The sequence below is a fragment of the Anopheles moucheti genome, chromosome 3 (assembly GCF_943734755.1).
Source record: "Anopheles moucheti chromosome 3, idAnoMoucSN_F20_07, whole genome shotgun sequence".
Taxonomy (NCBI): domain Eukaryota; kingdom Metazoa; phylum Arthropoda; class Insecta; order Diptera; family Culicidae; genus Anopheles; species Anopheles moucheti.
The window spans coordinates 71,135,570-71,149,384 of NC_069141.1; the positions used below are offsets into that span (position 1 = coordinate 71,135,570).

The 13,815-nt window shown below is 46.1% G+C and overlaps 1 protein-coding gene across 1 annotated transcript; it reads left to right on the forward strand.

The window, feature by feature from the left end:
• The first annotated feature begins 415 nt into the window (after positions 1 to 415).
• Positions 416 to 1,765, forward strand: LOC128304330 (cuticle protein 38-like). The gene is made up of 3 exons (XM_053041509.1): positions 416 to 504; positions 617 to 877; positions 1,216 to 1,765. Exons 1-3 carry the CDS (start codon positions 493 to 495, stop codon positions 1,354 to 1,356), a joined length of 414 nt encoding a protein of 137 aa, XP_052897469.1. The 5' UTR covers positions 416 to 492; the 3' UTR covers positions 1,357 to 1,765.
• Positions 1,766 to 13,815: the final 12,050 nt, after the last annotated feature.

Sequence of the window (13,815 nt, forward strand, 5' to 3'; positions counted from 1 at the left end):
AGAAGCAAAGAAGCAAAACTAAACACACCAGCCGCAATCTTGGAGACAATCCCTTCAGAAATTGCCCGCTGAACGGCCGGCCCGGCGGAAGGGGGCCGTGTGTAAACACAACAATCGAAAACACCAACCAAAGACACACCGAGCGTGTGTGTGCGCACGCGAACGTTCGGAACTACTAATGCACTTAAGCGCGACGTGCGAAAAAAAAAAATAACCGAGAGTCACCAAGATGGTGAGAACCCATCGGCCGGAGGGAGACGGCAGTACCGATGAGATATCAATTCTTGAGCGTGGAGCGTACAGCCACCCGACGGCTTCGGATTCTGAAACGTTACCGGCCCAGCGAGCCCGAACAGTAAACGGTTTCAACTATAAATAGTCAGGATCGGCAGCCAGAAAAGCATTCCAGTTCCACGCCTCAAAGTGTAACAAAGCTTCTAAAGCCTTACGAACTTTTACGTTCCAATAAACCAACCCCAAACCAAACTCAACATGTTCAAGCTCGTAAGTGTCCTGCCGGCTACAGTGTGTCCTGTGTGTCCGTTTGTGCTAGATGTCGGTGCCCTGTGTGTGTGTGTGTGTGTGCTAACGTGTCCTTTTTCCTCTGTCACTCCAGCTGGCTCTGCCCCTGTTCTTCGCCGCCGTCTCGGCTGGATACATCGGCTCCCCGCTGGCCTACTCTGCCCCGGCTTACGCTCATGCCCCGGCTTACGCCCATGCCCCGCTGGCCGCTGCCTACCACGCCCCGCTCGCCTACCACGCACCAGTCGTCAAGACCGTCGCTGCCCCAGTTGCCTACGCCGCCCCGGCCTACCATGCTGCCCCGTACGTTAAGGCTGTTGCCCCAGTTGCCACCAGCTACGCCAACACCTACAAGGTAGGAAAACACAACACGTTCAGAAAAGAATCCTCCTTTCAGGAAGATTCCCGGGTTCGTCGCTTGAAGTCTTTTGTACAACAATCCAAAATCCCTTCAAGATGAATCCCGGGTTCGTCCCTTTTTGAAGGGAAACGTTGAAGTCTTTTGTACAACAATCCAAAATCCCTTGAAGGCGATTCCCGGGTTCGTCGCTTTAAATCAGCGACCGTTGAAGTCTTTTGTACAGCAACGAAAAATCCCCTTCAGAAAGAACCCCGGGTTCGTCGCTATAAAACGACCGTTGAAGTCTTTTGTACTAAACCATTAATTTGAACCATTTGCTTTCGTTTGCTCAGGTCTCCGTGAAGGCCCCAGTTGCCTACGCCGCCCCAGCCGTCGTGTCGCACGCCCCGGTCGCTTACGCCGCCCCGGCCTACGCTGCCCCAGCTTACGCTCACCACGCCCCTCTGGCCTACGCTCACGGATACTACCACTAAGCGCATGAGCAGTCCGGGGAACGCTCCTGGGAACGGATGGGCGCCATCCGTGAACAGCGCCCGTTTAGCGCCCGACTACGCCACCGCCAGATCCAGCAGTGATTGACCGGCGGTCGGTGTTTTGCGGTGCTAGCGGCCACTACCTTATGGTGCCCCATTCTCCTCTTGCCATTAGGTTTAAAAACATTCCGTTCCGGCGACACAACATCTATCAAGAGCAATAGCTGAACTTTTGAAAGCCAATCTGCCAAACGTTCGGGCGCTGAATGGTTCTTGCCACATTTCATCCTCATTCCTGGCAAAGGCAAAACAAAAACCGAACTCCCCCAACCAAACCAGAACAAACTGAGTCGAACAACTGTGTACATACGATGTAAATTCACTGTATTTATTACGGAATAAAACTCTATAAAAAAACATAACCTCACATTGTGTACTTGAGTATGTACCTCTCCGAAAGGGTTTAAAGGAGGGGGGTGGGTTCCTTCGCAGACTCCGTTCTTATTCTGCGCCACAACCGAACCAACAATTACGTCACATTGTGCATGTCAGGTTTTAATCTCTCACACCACGATTCCGTTCCCGTGCCCTTTGCAATGCGGTGCCTCAAATGTCATCCCGCCGGGTCTTTGAAGCAAAGTGAAGCAAATCAACACATCCAGTCCACCGCTTACCGCCCTTTTCCGGCACGCAGGGGGAAGGGTTGGGGTTTCACCCAAGGGCAGGATATACATTTTAAGAATCCATTATGCAATAACGTGCAGCACGTTAGACGCGACACCAAACGCCATAAACTCCGTTTGCCACTCCGTTTTGCGGGGGTTGTGTAAATTTGTTTCTTGTTTTTTTTTCTTGTTGTTGTTGTGACCGATATTTTCCCACTAAGACTTAAAAGTCCTCCGTTACCTCCGCTAGCTGCCCCTTTTCCATCAGCTTCCCTTCCCAAACATGGAACACGGTGAGTTAGGGCAAAAATTCTAAGAAAATCATTGAAACCGACCGCCGGTGGTGGTGCACCAAAGCAAATGCGTTGCCTTGTCGGGTTTTCTCCGAAACCGAAACCAACCCAGCCCTTTTACGTTGAAGGTGGCTCTAATTATCATCGCCCGGTTTTGCTGGCCGCAAATCGTACGAGAAGCATCCGGCACAACCGGCACAAATGGTACGCAAACGCAAGCAGGCACATCGGCTGGCAGAGAGAGAAAGAGAGACTTTGCCGTACGCCGATTCGCCATACCGGTGGCTCTAATTTAATTGATATTCTCCCTCTCCATTGAACCCCTGTGTGGACTATGTACGCATGGGGCTATATTTCCTAATACATCGCTGTACTGTGCGTTTGACAACTTCTTCGATATGTTGCGGGCAGCTCGGTTCTATGCTACGCAGTAGCAGCACCAGTGGGTCATACCTCCTTCTGTGGGCTCAGTGAAGCTGGAGGTGGGTCAATCAAAGGGTTGGGGAGGCTTTGAGGGGTTGATTGCAGCTTGGTGCAACTGCCGTGCTGATCAGTCTGATGAGTTTGACATGCGATACTGCCGATCATCGACTCGGTTGGTTGATGGAGTGATTATGGTCACCCGCCTGCTGGTGATTCACCGTTTTCGCACCGTCATGCTGATCAGCACAAGAATGCACCGCCTTGCAGCAGGCTCAATAAGCCGATACGCACGAAGCCAAACAAGAAAAACAAGCAAGAGGGACTCAAATGCAAAGGGGGGAGGATAGAAAAGACATTTCACAACAACAATGTTTTATAACCCTAAACAATACTTTACTAAAAATATCTCAAAAGAAAAACTCATTCGAAACAACCTCGTTCTTACACAATAAAAGATGGAATTACAAACACAACTCTTCACGATGCTCATCTCGCTCGGTTCGGTTCAGATGAATTTATTAAACCCCGCAATCAATCAATACATCCACCCGAACGATTCGATGCCGTTTTTAGGTCAGGCAGGAAAACTTCAAACCTGCCCCGAAACGCCTCGGTTTGCAACACCATTGATTGACAACGCTTTTTGTCATTGGGTTTAGATTTTCTAAACGATCCGCACAAAACCTCAAGGAGATTGCTTTTCGCCCAAAACTTCAATCGCTTCAGTTGGAGGCCTGTCTAATTTATGCTCATTAAATAGAAACTATCGAACGCCCCGTTGTACAATCACTAGCGCACCAGTTCGGAGCCCTTATTGAGCCACTAGAAGCTGGCGGGACTCGCCACCGTGCAACATTGTAAACGGAGCTGTTAATTGAGCAAATCACTACGATTCGATCGCTAACTGTGGTCACGTGTTGATTCAATTTTCATAAACCACCAGTACGGTTTGACCATATTAAGCAGTGCCGCTCGTTATTGACCATTGCTAGATTTGGTCGGTTTTAATAATTTCCTGCCTGCTCAGAAGTATGCTTTGCTCGAGTAAACGTTTTTCAGCGCGACTTAAACATTCAATGAGATCTCATTACGATAGCAGAATCGAAAGGTGACAGAATAAAGGATTTTTAACTTGGATTTATGTGTGAATAGGAACGATCCTTAGGTTCGGAAGCGTGATAACTCGACGCAATTTTTAGAGAAGAAATAGTTTTCTATTGAATTCGAGATCGACAATACATCGCTCGTTTGTCGAGCCAATCAACACCGAATGCCAATACACACAGCAACGATTGACGCATACATCGATCTCGTAACTTTTCCGAAACTCTACCAAATACATAAATCAACCGCCCCTCTATCGGTAACGAAGTGTAGCCTATTTCTTCGTCTCATCGTATCGGAATGCGTGCATCATTTTGTATTGCTTTTTTTTTGAGGACATTTACCGTGTGTCTTTATTTTCCGCGCCGTGACACGATTATGCCCCGGGTATTACGCGAAGCGTCAGAAAAAAAAACGAAAGTGCGACAACAGACGGTGGATGGTTTATTTTTCCTGCCCGATTGATTCATCGATTCGTTGTCATCGTCCTTCTCGCGCTGCAGTTCGTGAGCGAACCGGTTCGGTTTGCAATCGATCGCACGGAGGATCCTCGTTGCAAACTAATTCGACTGTCATTAAAAATGCACTACTTGTGGACGTGTTGTGAATGAGCAGCTCGTGCCTTACGTGTGCCGTAGCTTGCCGTGCTGCTAGGTGTTATAAATATTCCATTCAACACAATCGGTGCACAAGTGTTTCGTGCTGCTGGTTCGCTTTACAGTTTGATGCTCCTATTTGAAAGATGCAGAAAGCAAACCGAACTCAAGACGGCATCCCTATGCAGCAACGGCAATATGTACCACTTCGTGGAATGGCTCTATCAACACCCTGCAACTTCATAACGCTCTACACCCAATGGGGTCTCCCACTGCCACTCGCCATCGGGCGGTGAGAAAAACAATGTCGGGCTGCCGTGACGTTGCGTCCTTGAAAAGGTGTCCGATTTTCTGGTATGCATACAAGAGAGTCAACACTCACCCGACATTGTTTTCCCGTACAAAACGACCGCCACCTTCAGCGGCATGCAGCGCCTATGCACTTATGCTGCCGCATTGCGAAAGGTGATCATAACCGATCGGTATCACTTGCGTTTGCTGTCCCAAAAAAAAAAAACAAAACAAACCCCCCAAAGCCGGTAGGCGTGTGAAAGTCTTCATGGGAAATGTGTAGAAGCGGGAAGCAACAATAAAGTTGTTGACGAGGCAAATGAAAGAAAAAAAACACGAAACTATTTGTTGATTAATCACCTCCTAACAGACTCATTTGCATAGTTTAAGGGGAGCCGATAGGCCTATCAACCGAGATTGATCTTATGCTGCACTCGCGCTGTTGCATATCATTTTTGGAACATGAATAATGAGCTAGCGGTAGCCTTAATGACAGCTTGCGCTATCTAATATGCGTTAATTGTTTAGTTGGTGCATCTTCAATACTGGTAAGAATTTTAACCATAAAAAACTTACTTGTATTAGCGATTAGACATTTTTAATTTATGACTAACTCAATCAGTCGCTTGATAATTGAACAACCGCTGTATTTGTTTCAATGCATCCATAAGCTAAGCAATTTTCCTACTCAATCTCTTCCACCACACTCTTCATAGTTGCTCACACGATTAGAACTTCCAATGCGCGAGCAATCATCAACCAGTTCCTAACGTTCGCCTGGTTCACTTGTCCTTCGTACGGAATGCAATCAAACGATCAGTGAAGCACTATGACACAGCATAAAGTTGTAATAGAATAACATAATCAACACCGACCTGCACCAACAGCATCAGCTCCGCGGCGTCTAACTAACGCTAGGGAAACAAACTATTGCCTAGCCATTCTTGTCCATTCTTCTTCTGGCCAGGTAAATATCATCATCAGTCTCCGGGTTAATGGATTTCCGTTCCAACTTTCCGGTGGCAGATGAATATTCGCATCGGTTGCAAATTGAATATCAACGCGCACGATGACATTAGACCGAGTTTGGTCGCCTTGCCTGAGAAGCTTGTCTCGGAAAAGCTTTATTTTAATTACTTTAGGAATGACCATCAAAGGTGCAGGGTTTATCTTTCCAATCTTTGCCATCACTTTTGGACACAATCTTTAGTAGGAACTTGACAAGCTATGTGTCAAAATTATGTCTCGTAATTATGTAGATGCTTATTTGTCTCGCAACCCCAAAATGAAACTAGTTATTGTACACGCTCTTTCCGACCTGAATGGTTGAGAGCTGTCACTCTATACATCGCGATCTCAATTCAACTGCCGTAAGATTGATTATCTAGTCCACTTTAACCGATTAGCATATTACTGCATGCTAATGTTGTAAATACTTCAATTCTAACTTTAAACCGTAAATTTATGACCTACATCTAATGTGTTTTGATTGGATTAAATAGAAGGATTTTCTCAAAATATTGATCAATTCGTATTTATTCGTATCTCATTATTTGTAGTATTTACATAAAAAATAACATAGAAAATGAAAAACAGAAACAAAAGCAGAAAAACAAAAGAATACCATGTATGCTGAGGGTTTTTATTTCGCTGTCAACGATCGCTTTGAATTTTGTACTATTTTTGCATACATGCAGGCGTTTTTCAAATTTCTCACCAGATGGCGCGGCTATGCAGCGGTGCATCAACGCGAATAAGTTAAACCCTACGAATGCATCAAGCTCGTTTGGCAAGATGATGGAAAGGGAGCTTACTTCCATATGAGAACTGGTTCACTCAACCCCTCGGCGAGGCGTGTGATACAATCCGGTTCGCTATATGTGCATAATTCAATCAACCGGATCGTTTCCCTCTCGTTGTGCCACTGAACGGCCACGCAACAAAGCGAACCTCACACCACGTACAAGCGCGGGCCCTGGTGTGCGCAACCACACTATTGAACTTGACCCTGGCATCCTGAACTGTCCTCCAGCAGGCAGTGCTCTCCTTTTGAGCGCACGTTCACAGACCCGCGGTGACGGACTGCAATGGCCTACCGGATTCGGATTCGGAGCCGTGCGAGCGCGTCGTGACTTTCCGTTTCGTTCGCGTGAGTTTTTATGAGCTGCCATCGGTTGATGACGTTGATGGCGCGTTTATGGCGCGTGTGTGCGCCATGACGCTAATTGCGCGCTGCCCAACCCCGCTGCCGCAATGAATAGGCGCTATTTTCGGGGCGTAAGATTTTCCGTCCGCACCATTAGGGCGCCATGATTGGGGCGTTGATTTTCATCCACCATGTCTAAGCTTACGCGAAGAAATATAAACACAGCCTAGGGAGGCTGACATTGTAGCGCAGGGAAAAACATTCTTCTTCCTTCTACGCCTTCAATGTCACAAAGACAGGATGACGGCACGGCTTTACCACCATTCAAGTTGATTGCGGGCTGGTTCTTGGCAGTACTCATAAAAAGTGCTCGCCTTACTCGTTGGCGTTATTCTTGGGCGACGGCCGCGTCTAGATGAAAATGACACGTTACGATAAGGAAATCGACGCCATGGAACCGACTGTCTAGGTGCAATTTAATCTCCACTGATTGAATATAAACATCTTAATTTTATGAGCCATTTGTACATTGCTTCAATTACACAAGGGTGTGCCATCAAGAATGGGTAGTTTATATGATTGGGTTGATGCTATAAGGCATACATAAATGATCAATTTATCTACTTTTATCTTAATTATTCCTGCAATTTCATCAGATTTTACTAAAATATAATAAATGTATGATTAATCCCTTCTCAGTTGCGTATATTTAGATCAACATTCGAATGGAGTACCTTCGTGTCAGCTTCATCAGTGCTCAACATGACATATTTTATGGTCCAGAGATACCTCCCAAACCAAAGCCGCTGCTGCTATCCTTTCACATGCATGCACTAAACTACGATCACTTTTGCAAAGCCGACAAGCGGTACACCATATACCCTTCATCATCGGCTCAGTTACTAAACATAATCCACACCAGTGTTTGCCTTCATTCTGTCTTCACGACCAGAGAGCAGTGCAATGTTTAATCATGCGGACTAGCATTTTGATAATTGAGCATTACATCACACCCGGCCGGTAATGTTATTAATTGGAACTAAAAACATTACCCAAACAAACGTAGGACGTGCGAGCAATAAAAGCAATAAAAGCCCTGCAGGCGCACAATAAAAAGTAAATATTTTCCAATTTATCTCCGATTGCGCTTTCTACCGACCGGTTGTGGGTGTAAACAATAAAATGATCCTTTCTAAATATTGCCTAATTCGAACGATTTGCACCAAAAGGTGTTTGGTTCGGTGTGTACACGCGCATGAACGCTCTCAGAACAGGACGGTCTCGGAGATCATGCACGGCCCACCGTTATGCAACTGTTTCTAAAAGACCTTACTGCCGCGAATCTACGGTCCACATATATGCGCGACCTTACCCCATGCTCCGGGGCCTTTGTTTATGGTGCGAAAAGAACCGCGGTAAAATCGGGTACGGACCACCGTTTGCCAGCAAATGAACCACAAAAACCGTCCCAAAGCGACGGGCCGGAAAGTGCCAATAGGTCAGCTAACAGCCCCTCGGCTCTAGCGGACGAATAGTGCGGTGTGGGACGAGAAAAATAATAACAATTTCAAGCGGACAAGCGTTGAAGGAAGGAGTTTGTACCGGTGCGAAATTGATTATGATTTATACTGGACGGTAGGCAATGTAATTTCGCTGTCATCTCTGGAGGACGCTGTCTTTGATGGTCGGATTAGCCCGACCGCCAAACCGAGCGGATCGGTCCGGCGTGTGTTTTAAGCGAATGCAACCGTTTATTTACTGCTACCGGTAGTTAACCCGTTCGCATGGCTTCATAATCCGCAACCATATGCCCCTACGTACGATGCCGATCGATCGAGCGGCCGAGCATGTAAAGCCATGATCTTGTAATTGCTCTCCAACAAAACTTACCACCCGCTGCAGCACCCGCGAGAAGTGGATCGACAACCAACAGAAAAAGAAAAGAAACCGAGCAGATCACAAAGCACGCGGACACATACTTTAAACCTTGCGCACCGTTCTGTTGCAATCCCTTGCTTCGTGAAGAAAATACTACAAGCAAATGCGCCGTACCAGTTTTGCCATCTATAATCAAACGCGCACGAGAACGTAGGAAGCACTGTGCGTCTGCGGTCGTATGGTGGTTCGTGTATGCGGATCCGGTGTGTAATATAAATTAACTTAATCGTCAAGCTCTTTAGTCGCCAGATCGATGGACATTAATTACGGTGTACGGGGCAAAAGCCTGGCGTCAAATCTGCACAGGTTCTAACCAACGGCCAGTATGCAACGGTTCGCCGCGCAGGTTCACCTCATCAGAAGTTTAATTTATTTGCTCGGAAATTTTATTTTGCACTATTTTAGTTCGATTCCGACCCGTTTGTCGTTCACGCCGCACAAACAATTACGCACCGCTCCGAACGTTAGAAGCAACGGTTTCTGTTGTAGCGATTGCCAAATGTCAACCGGAAGTCCCGGTACGATCGGTTGCGGTTCGTTTTTACGTGTGACTAGCCACGATCAAGGCTTCCATGGTACAAATTTGGTAGAAAACGAAGAGTTCGTTTTCTTTTACGATATCTCATTCTCTTGCGTACGATCGATTGAAGTATTTCACATCCGGGTGTTGGTTGGTATCAGTTTTGTTGTAGATGGAAAGGTATCCAAGGTATTGAAGAAAATGCGATGCAGTACACTTGGACAAACCATAATGTTTTATTAAACTTTTAAGTTTTCTTAAATTGTTCCAAACAAATGATCTCATAGATATGTCTGTCTGTGAATAATACCTAAGATCAGTGGAGGATCAATCCCCTTGGAGGCTGTTGCGTCCAGCAACAAAGGTCGCGTCCAGCGACCGCTTTTCTACCGCAAAGGCGACACTAATAGCTTCTTTTAACACTTTTATTCTAAAGGAGAGTGTATCTCTCGTGTTAGGTTAAGAGAGGGAAGAGGGGGGTTAAAAAAACTTCTATCCTTTGCCTAAGCTGGTATCGAAAAAGACCCTAGCTGTCCCTGCGCGCTGCTTTTATCGGCATTCTCTCCCGTTTTCCCAGAACGGGAATACGTGAGAAGAGCGCACGATCCTGCTACGCGAGCGCCACCTAGCGTAAACCTACTGAACGGGCTGCTGTTGGTTCAAATGAACCGTTGCTCGCAACAGAGGCCCAGGGCGGAATTTTTAAAGGGGGGCCTATAACTTTGCTACGGCATTATCGGTGTTAGGGAGGTGTACTTCGAACATGATTTAACAACACCAGCAAAGTCTCGGAAAGAAAGCTCCCTTGCGTACATCTCAGAGTTCTGTTGCGTAGCCCTGTAAACGGGCTTAGTAAGCTAGTCTCTATATATAAACGTTTGTATGCGTTAAGGAGAACCATAACGCCACTACTTGGATCACAATTTCTACGATTTACGCACATTTACGATTCCTGATTAGTCCAACGCCTTCTACGATTTTTTCGCCTACGAGGCATAGTTTTCAATCGGTTTATTTTTTCGGTTACAATCAGAGAAATTTCTTAAAACCCTGTTTCGCTCATGTTGATGTTTTAGGCCATGAACAACACAATTGTTTTCAGACTTGCGAAACCAGGAAAGCATGTTTTTCAAGAGGTGACACCTGCATAACAATCGGATTATCATCGGATAACTATCGAATAATTATCGGATTATCCTCGGAAAAAAATCGGATAACTATCGGATAACCCTCGGATAACTATCGGGTATTTATCGGATAATCCTCGGATAATCCTCAAATAACCATCAGATAATTATCGGATAATTATCGGATGACTATTGGATTATTATCTTATTATCATCCCATAACTAACGGATAATTATCAGATAATTATCGGATTATCATCGAATAACAATCGAATAACTATCGGATTATCATCGGATAACCCTAGGATAATACTCGGATATTTTTTTTGTAAAATTTATTTATTCTTGTATGTTTTATTGTTGCAACAGAAACTACAGTAGTTTTTTTTAAATTTGAACTCTTTTTCTCTTAAAATTAATAAGTCAAATTTACTTTCAAACTGTCATTTCCGAGCTGCACGGATAATCAGACACTCGGTTAAGTGGCCCCCGAATAAACGGCGCTCCAGCTATATCTCCAAAACTCCATCCAGCATCTCGTAACTCTTTTGCTCAAGAATAAATCTCGCGTGAAAAGTTCGACCACCGACCGGGACCATATCATATCACACCCCTCGACAATAATGGATGTCAGACAGATTGTTCAGATGCCTTTCACTCGGCTCGGACACTCACCCAAGCTGACCCCTGTTCACTTGCACCGAAAATGCATCAAGCCGATCATATTATGTTGTCCGTTGTCACTTGTCGTTGCCTTGGTGGTGACGCATTTGTCACCACGCTTGTAAACCGTATGTGGAGGTTTTTGCAGAATCAGCACTAGGTATTGGGTCACTTTAACGAGAGAACACTACGTCCAACACGGTTCATGATCATCCATCTTTGCGCGGGTAGTTGAGCAATCACGTTCAGGTTGTCATCGTTGGCGGCAAGTGCTTTCGCTCTCTTGCTAGATCGAGATCGATTAGGTAATTCTGCGGGACCCTGTGGACCGGTGGCGCTTCTGTGTGTGGACGTGACATCTGTCATGCGGCGTTACGCCAACTAATGTACCAACGGACAATACCCCAATTGGCCCATTTTGTGTGTGGTTTCGTTTCGTGTGTTTTGCGACACCGAAAGAATTGATCATAAAGCAAGTGCCCTCAAGTGTGTTTAATCCTACCCTTCTGCTCAGGGCCATCACATCCGTCTGGTACGTTCCGAGTCGACGTCCGGCTATCGGCGAACTGCACCGGGCGTAACAAATGCGTTTCTTTGTATTCACACCCTCCCCGTGATGTGTGGTTCCGAAATTGGTCATTGGACTTGGACAATCGATTGGAAACACATCTAACCTGCCTGTTGGTGTGTTTCGAATGCGGTTCGAGCGCCGTATGACCTTCGGGCGCCACATCGACACTCTTGTTCTGGGGCGCGCAAAAGTCTTCCATTCATTTGCCGGTTTCCAATCGCGTGCCGAGTTGTGTTGAATCTGCTTCATTCACAACTCGATACCGCGATGCCGGTCGGCTAATTGCATCGTTAGAGGGGGGGGAAAAAAGGAAGGCGTCCGCCGTTAGTTTGTTTGTTCCGTGTGTCGTTCGCGCACGAGAGTGAAGGCACTGTCGGAACATAAAGATAAGATACCTCAGCACGCGACGCAACACACTTTTGCGATACGGCGAACAGCGTTAGAATTTTGTGTGTAAATTCCTGGAATCTTAATCTTAAGCATAAGCGGCACGGGTAGATGTGGATTCTTGGTTTGCAAAGTGAAAGTGAAACCGCAAAGGTCAAGTTCACAGCGGAGTCAAGTTCACCCTATGGGCAGAACATTTGAAGTGATAAGTATTTTATGGAACAAATTATGGCATGACATTTCTGACCATTTTAATGACTTTTTCTTGTATTAACATACAATAAACAAGCATTAATAGAGTGCTGCAAGCGAGAACTCTTTCGATGCTGACTAACATTCCTCTTGGTTCCAACAAGCATATCAAATCAAGCATCGAAAGCGATTCCTTTGTTCGCCGTCTGGATGCTGCCCAAAGGACGGGTTGTTGACAGAATGTAACAAACTTCTCGATTCCACAAGCCAAGCCGGTTAAACTGGATTTATGTTCTGAGCCGTGAGAAGCACGGCAGAAATATTTCTTTGCTTTGTGTACTAAGAAACAATTTTTTTTAAAACCATTTACTGAACAAGCCACAACGCACCTCTGCTTGATTGGTTGATCAACTGCAAGTTTTTCTTTCGTTTCGTTGCCGTACACAGCAATCTTTCCGGTACAGCATCAGGCACAAAATGAAAGCAAAAGGTGCATAGTCTTCTTTGAAGCCACTATGTAGAAGACACCTTGTGCAGAAATCACCAATTGAAGCGTACCGATAAAAGGAGAGCAAAGCGAAGGGTTCAGCTTAAAACAAATCAAAACGGGGCAACAACAAAAAAAGCAACCCCTACCGACCCGAGCACACGATACGATTACAACTCCTTTTGTAGCTTTTGCAAGTCTTTCTTGTTTGTGCAACACGCAGCACCAGAAAGGAGAGACACAAACACACACACACACGCGAACACTCGCACCTGAAGCGTCCGGTACCCGTGTATTGTGAAACTAGATAAACATATTCAAAAAGTCCCGCACCACAATCCACTCCAAGGCAGCGTAGCATAATTATAAACGAAAAATTGACACTAAAAATAAAAAGGCCCCACTACAGGCCCGATTGTCGGTTGATCGTGACCGGTTCGCCGGTCTTCATCACGGGTGACGAAAGCTGACTCAGTGCATTGTGCGGACTGTTGTCGGGACAGCGTGATTGTGAGGGAGAGATTTTGCGCACGGCTCCCCTTGTGGGCCCACGACCGTTTGCGTGAGTGGGAGTTTGTATGGTTGGTGTGACATTGCCTGAATTCAAACTATTACCGAATAGCTCGCTCGGTGCCGGAGTCCAGATTAAAAAAAACCCTTCCTGAATAGCTGGTTACTACCTCTTTTTTTCTTGCCAGCCAAGAACAAGCCGAACCGAGCGAATATGAACGACAGCGCGGCATCGTGGCAAACGGTGGCGGCCCTGATGTAAATGTGTTCTATGTGTATCGCGTTAACATACCTCGACCACTTGCATATAAGTGCACGGATCGCGGATAATGTGCGCGCGAGCATATAGATCGATTGAGATTGCACCCCCTTCTCGGACGCAACAACCTACGCCGGCAAATAATGCACCGCTCCGCTTAGGACGACGGGGAGTTCGTTCGCTTCCCACCACGAGATGGTCATCGGTCCGGCCACCGGCCAGTCTTGATGGCCAGTGGTTAGATATACAAACACGCCCCAAAAAAAAAACAACACCAGCTCATACAC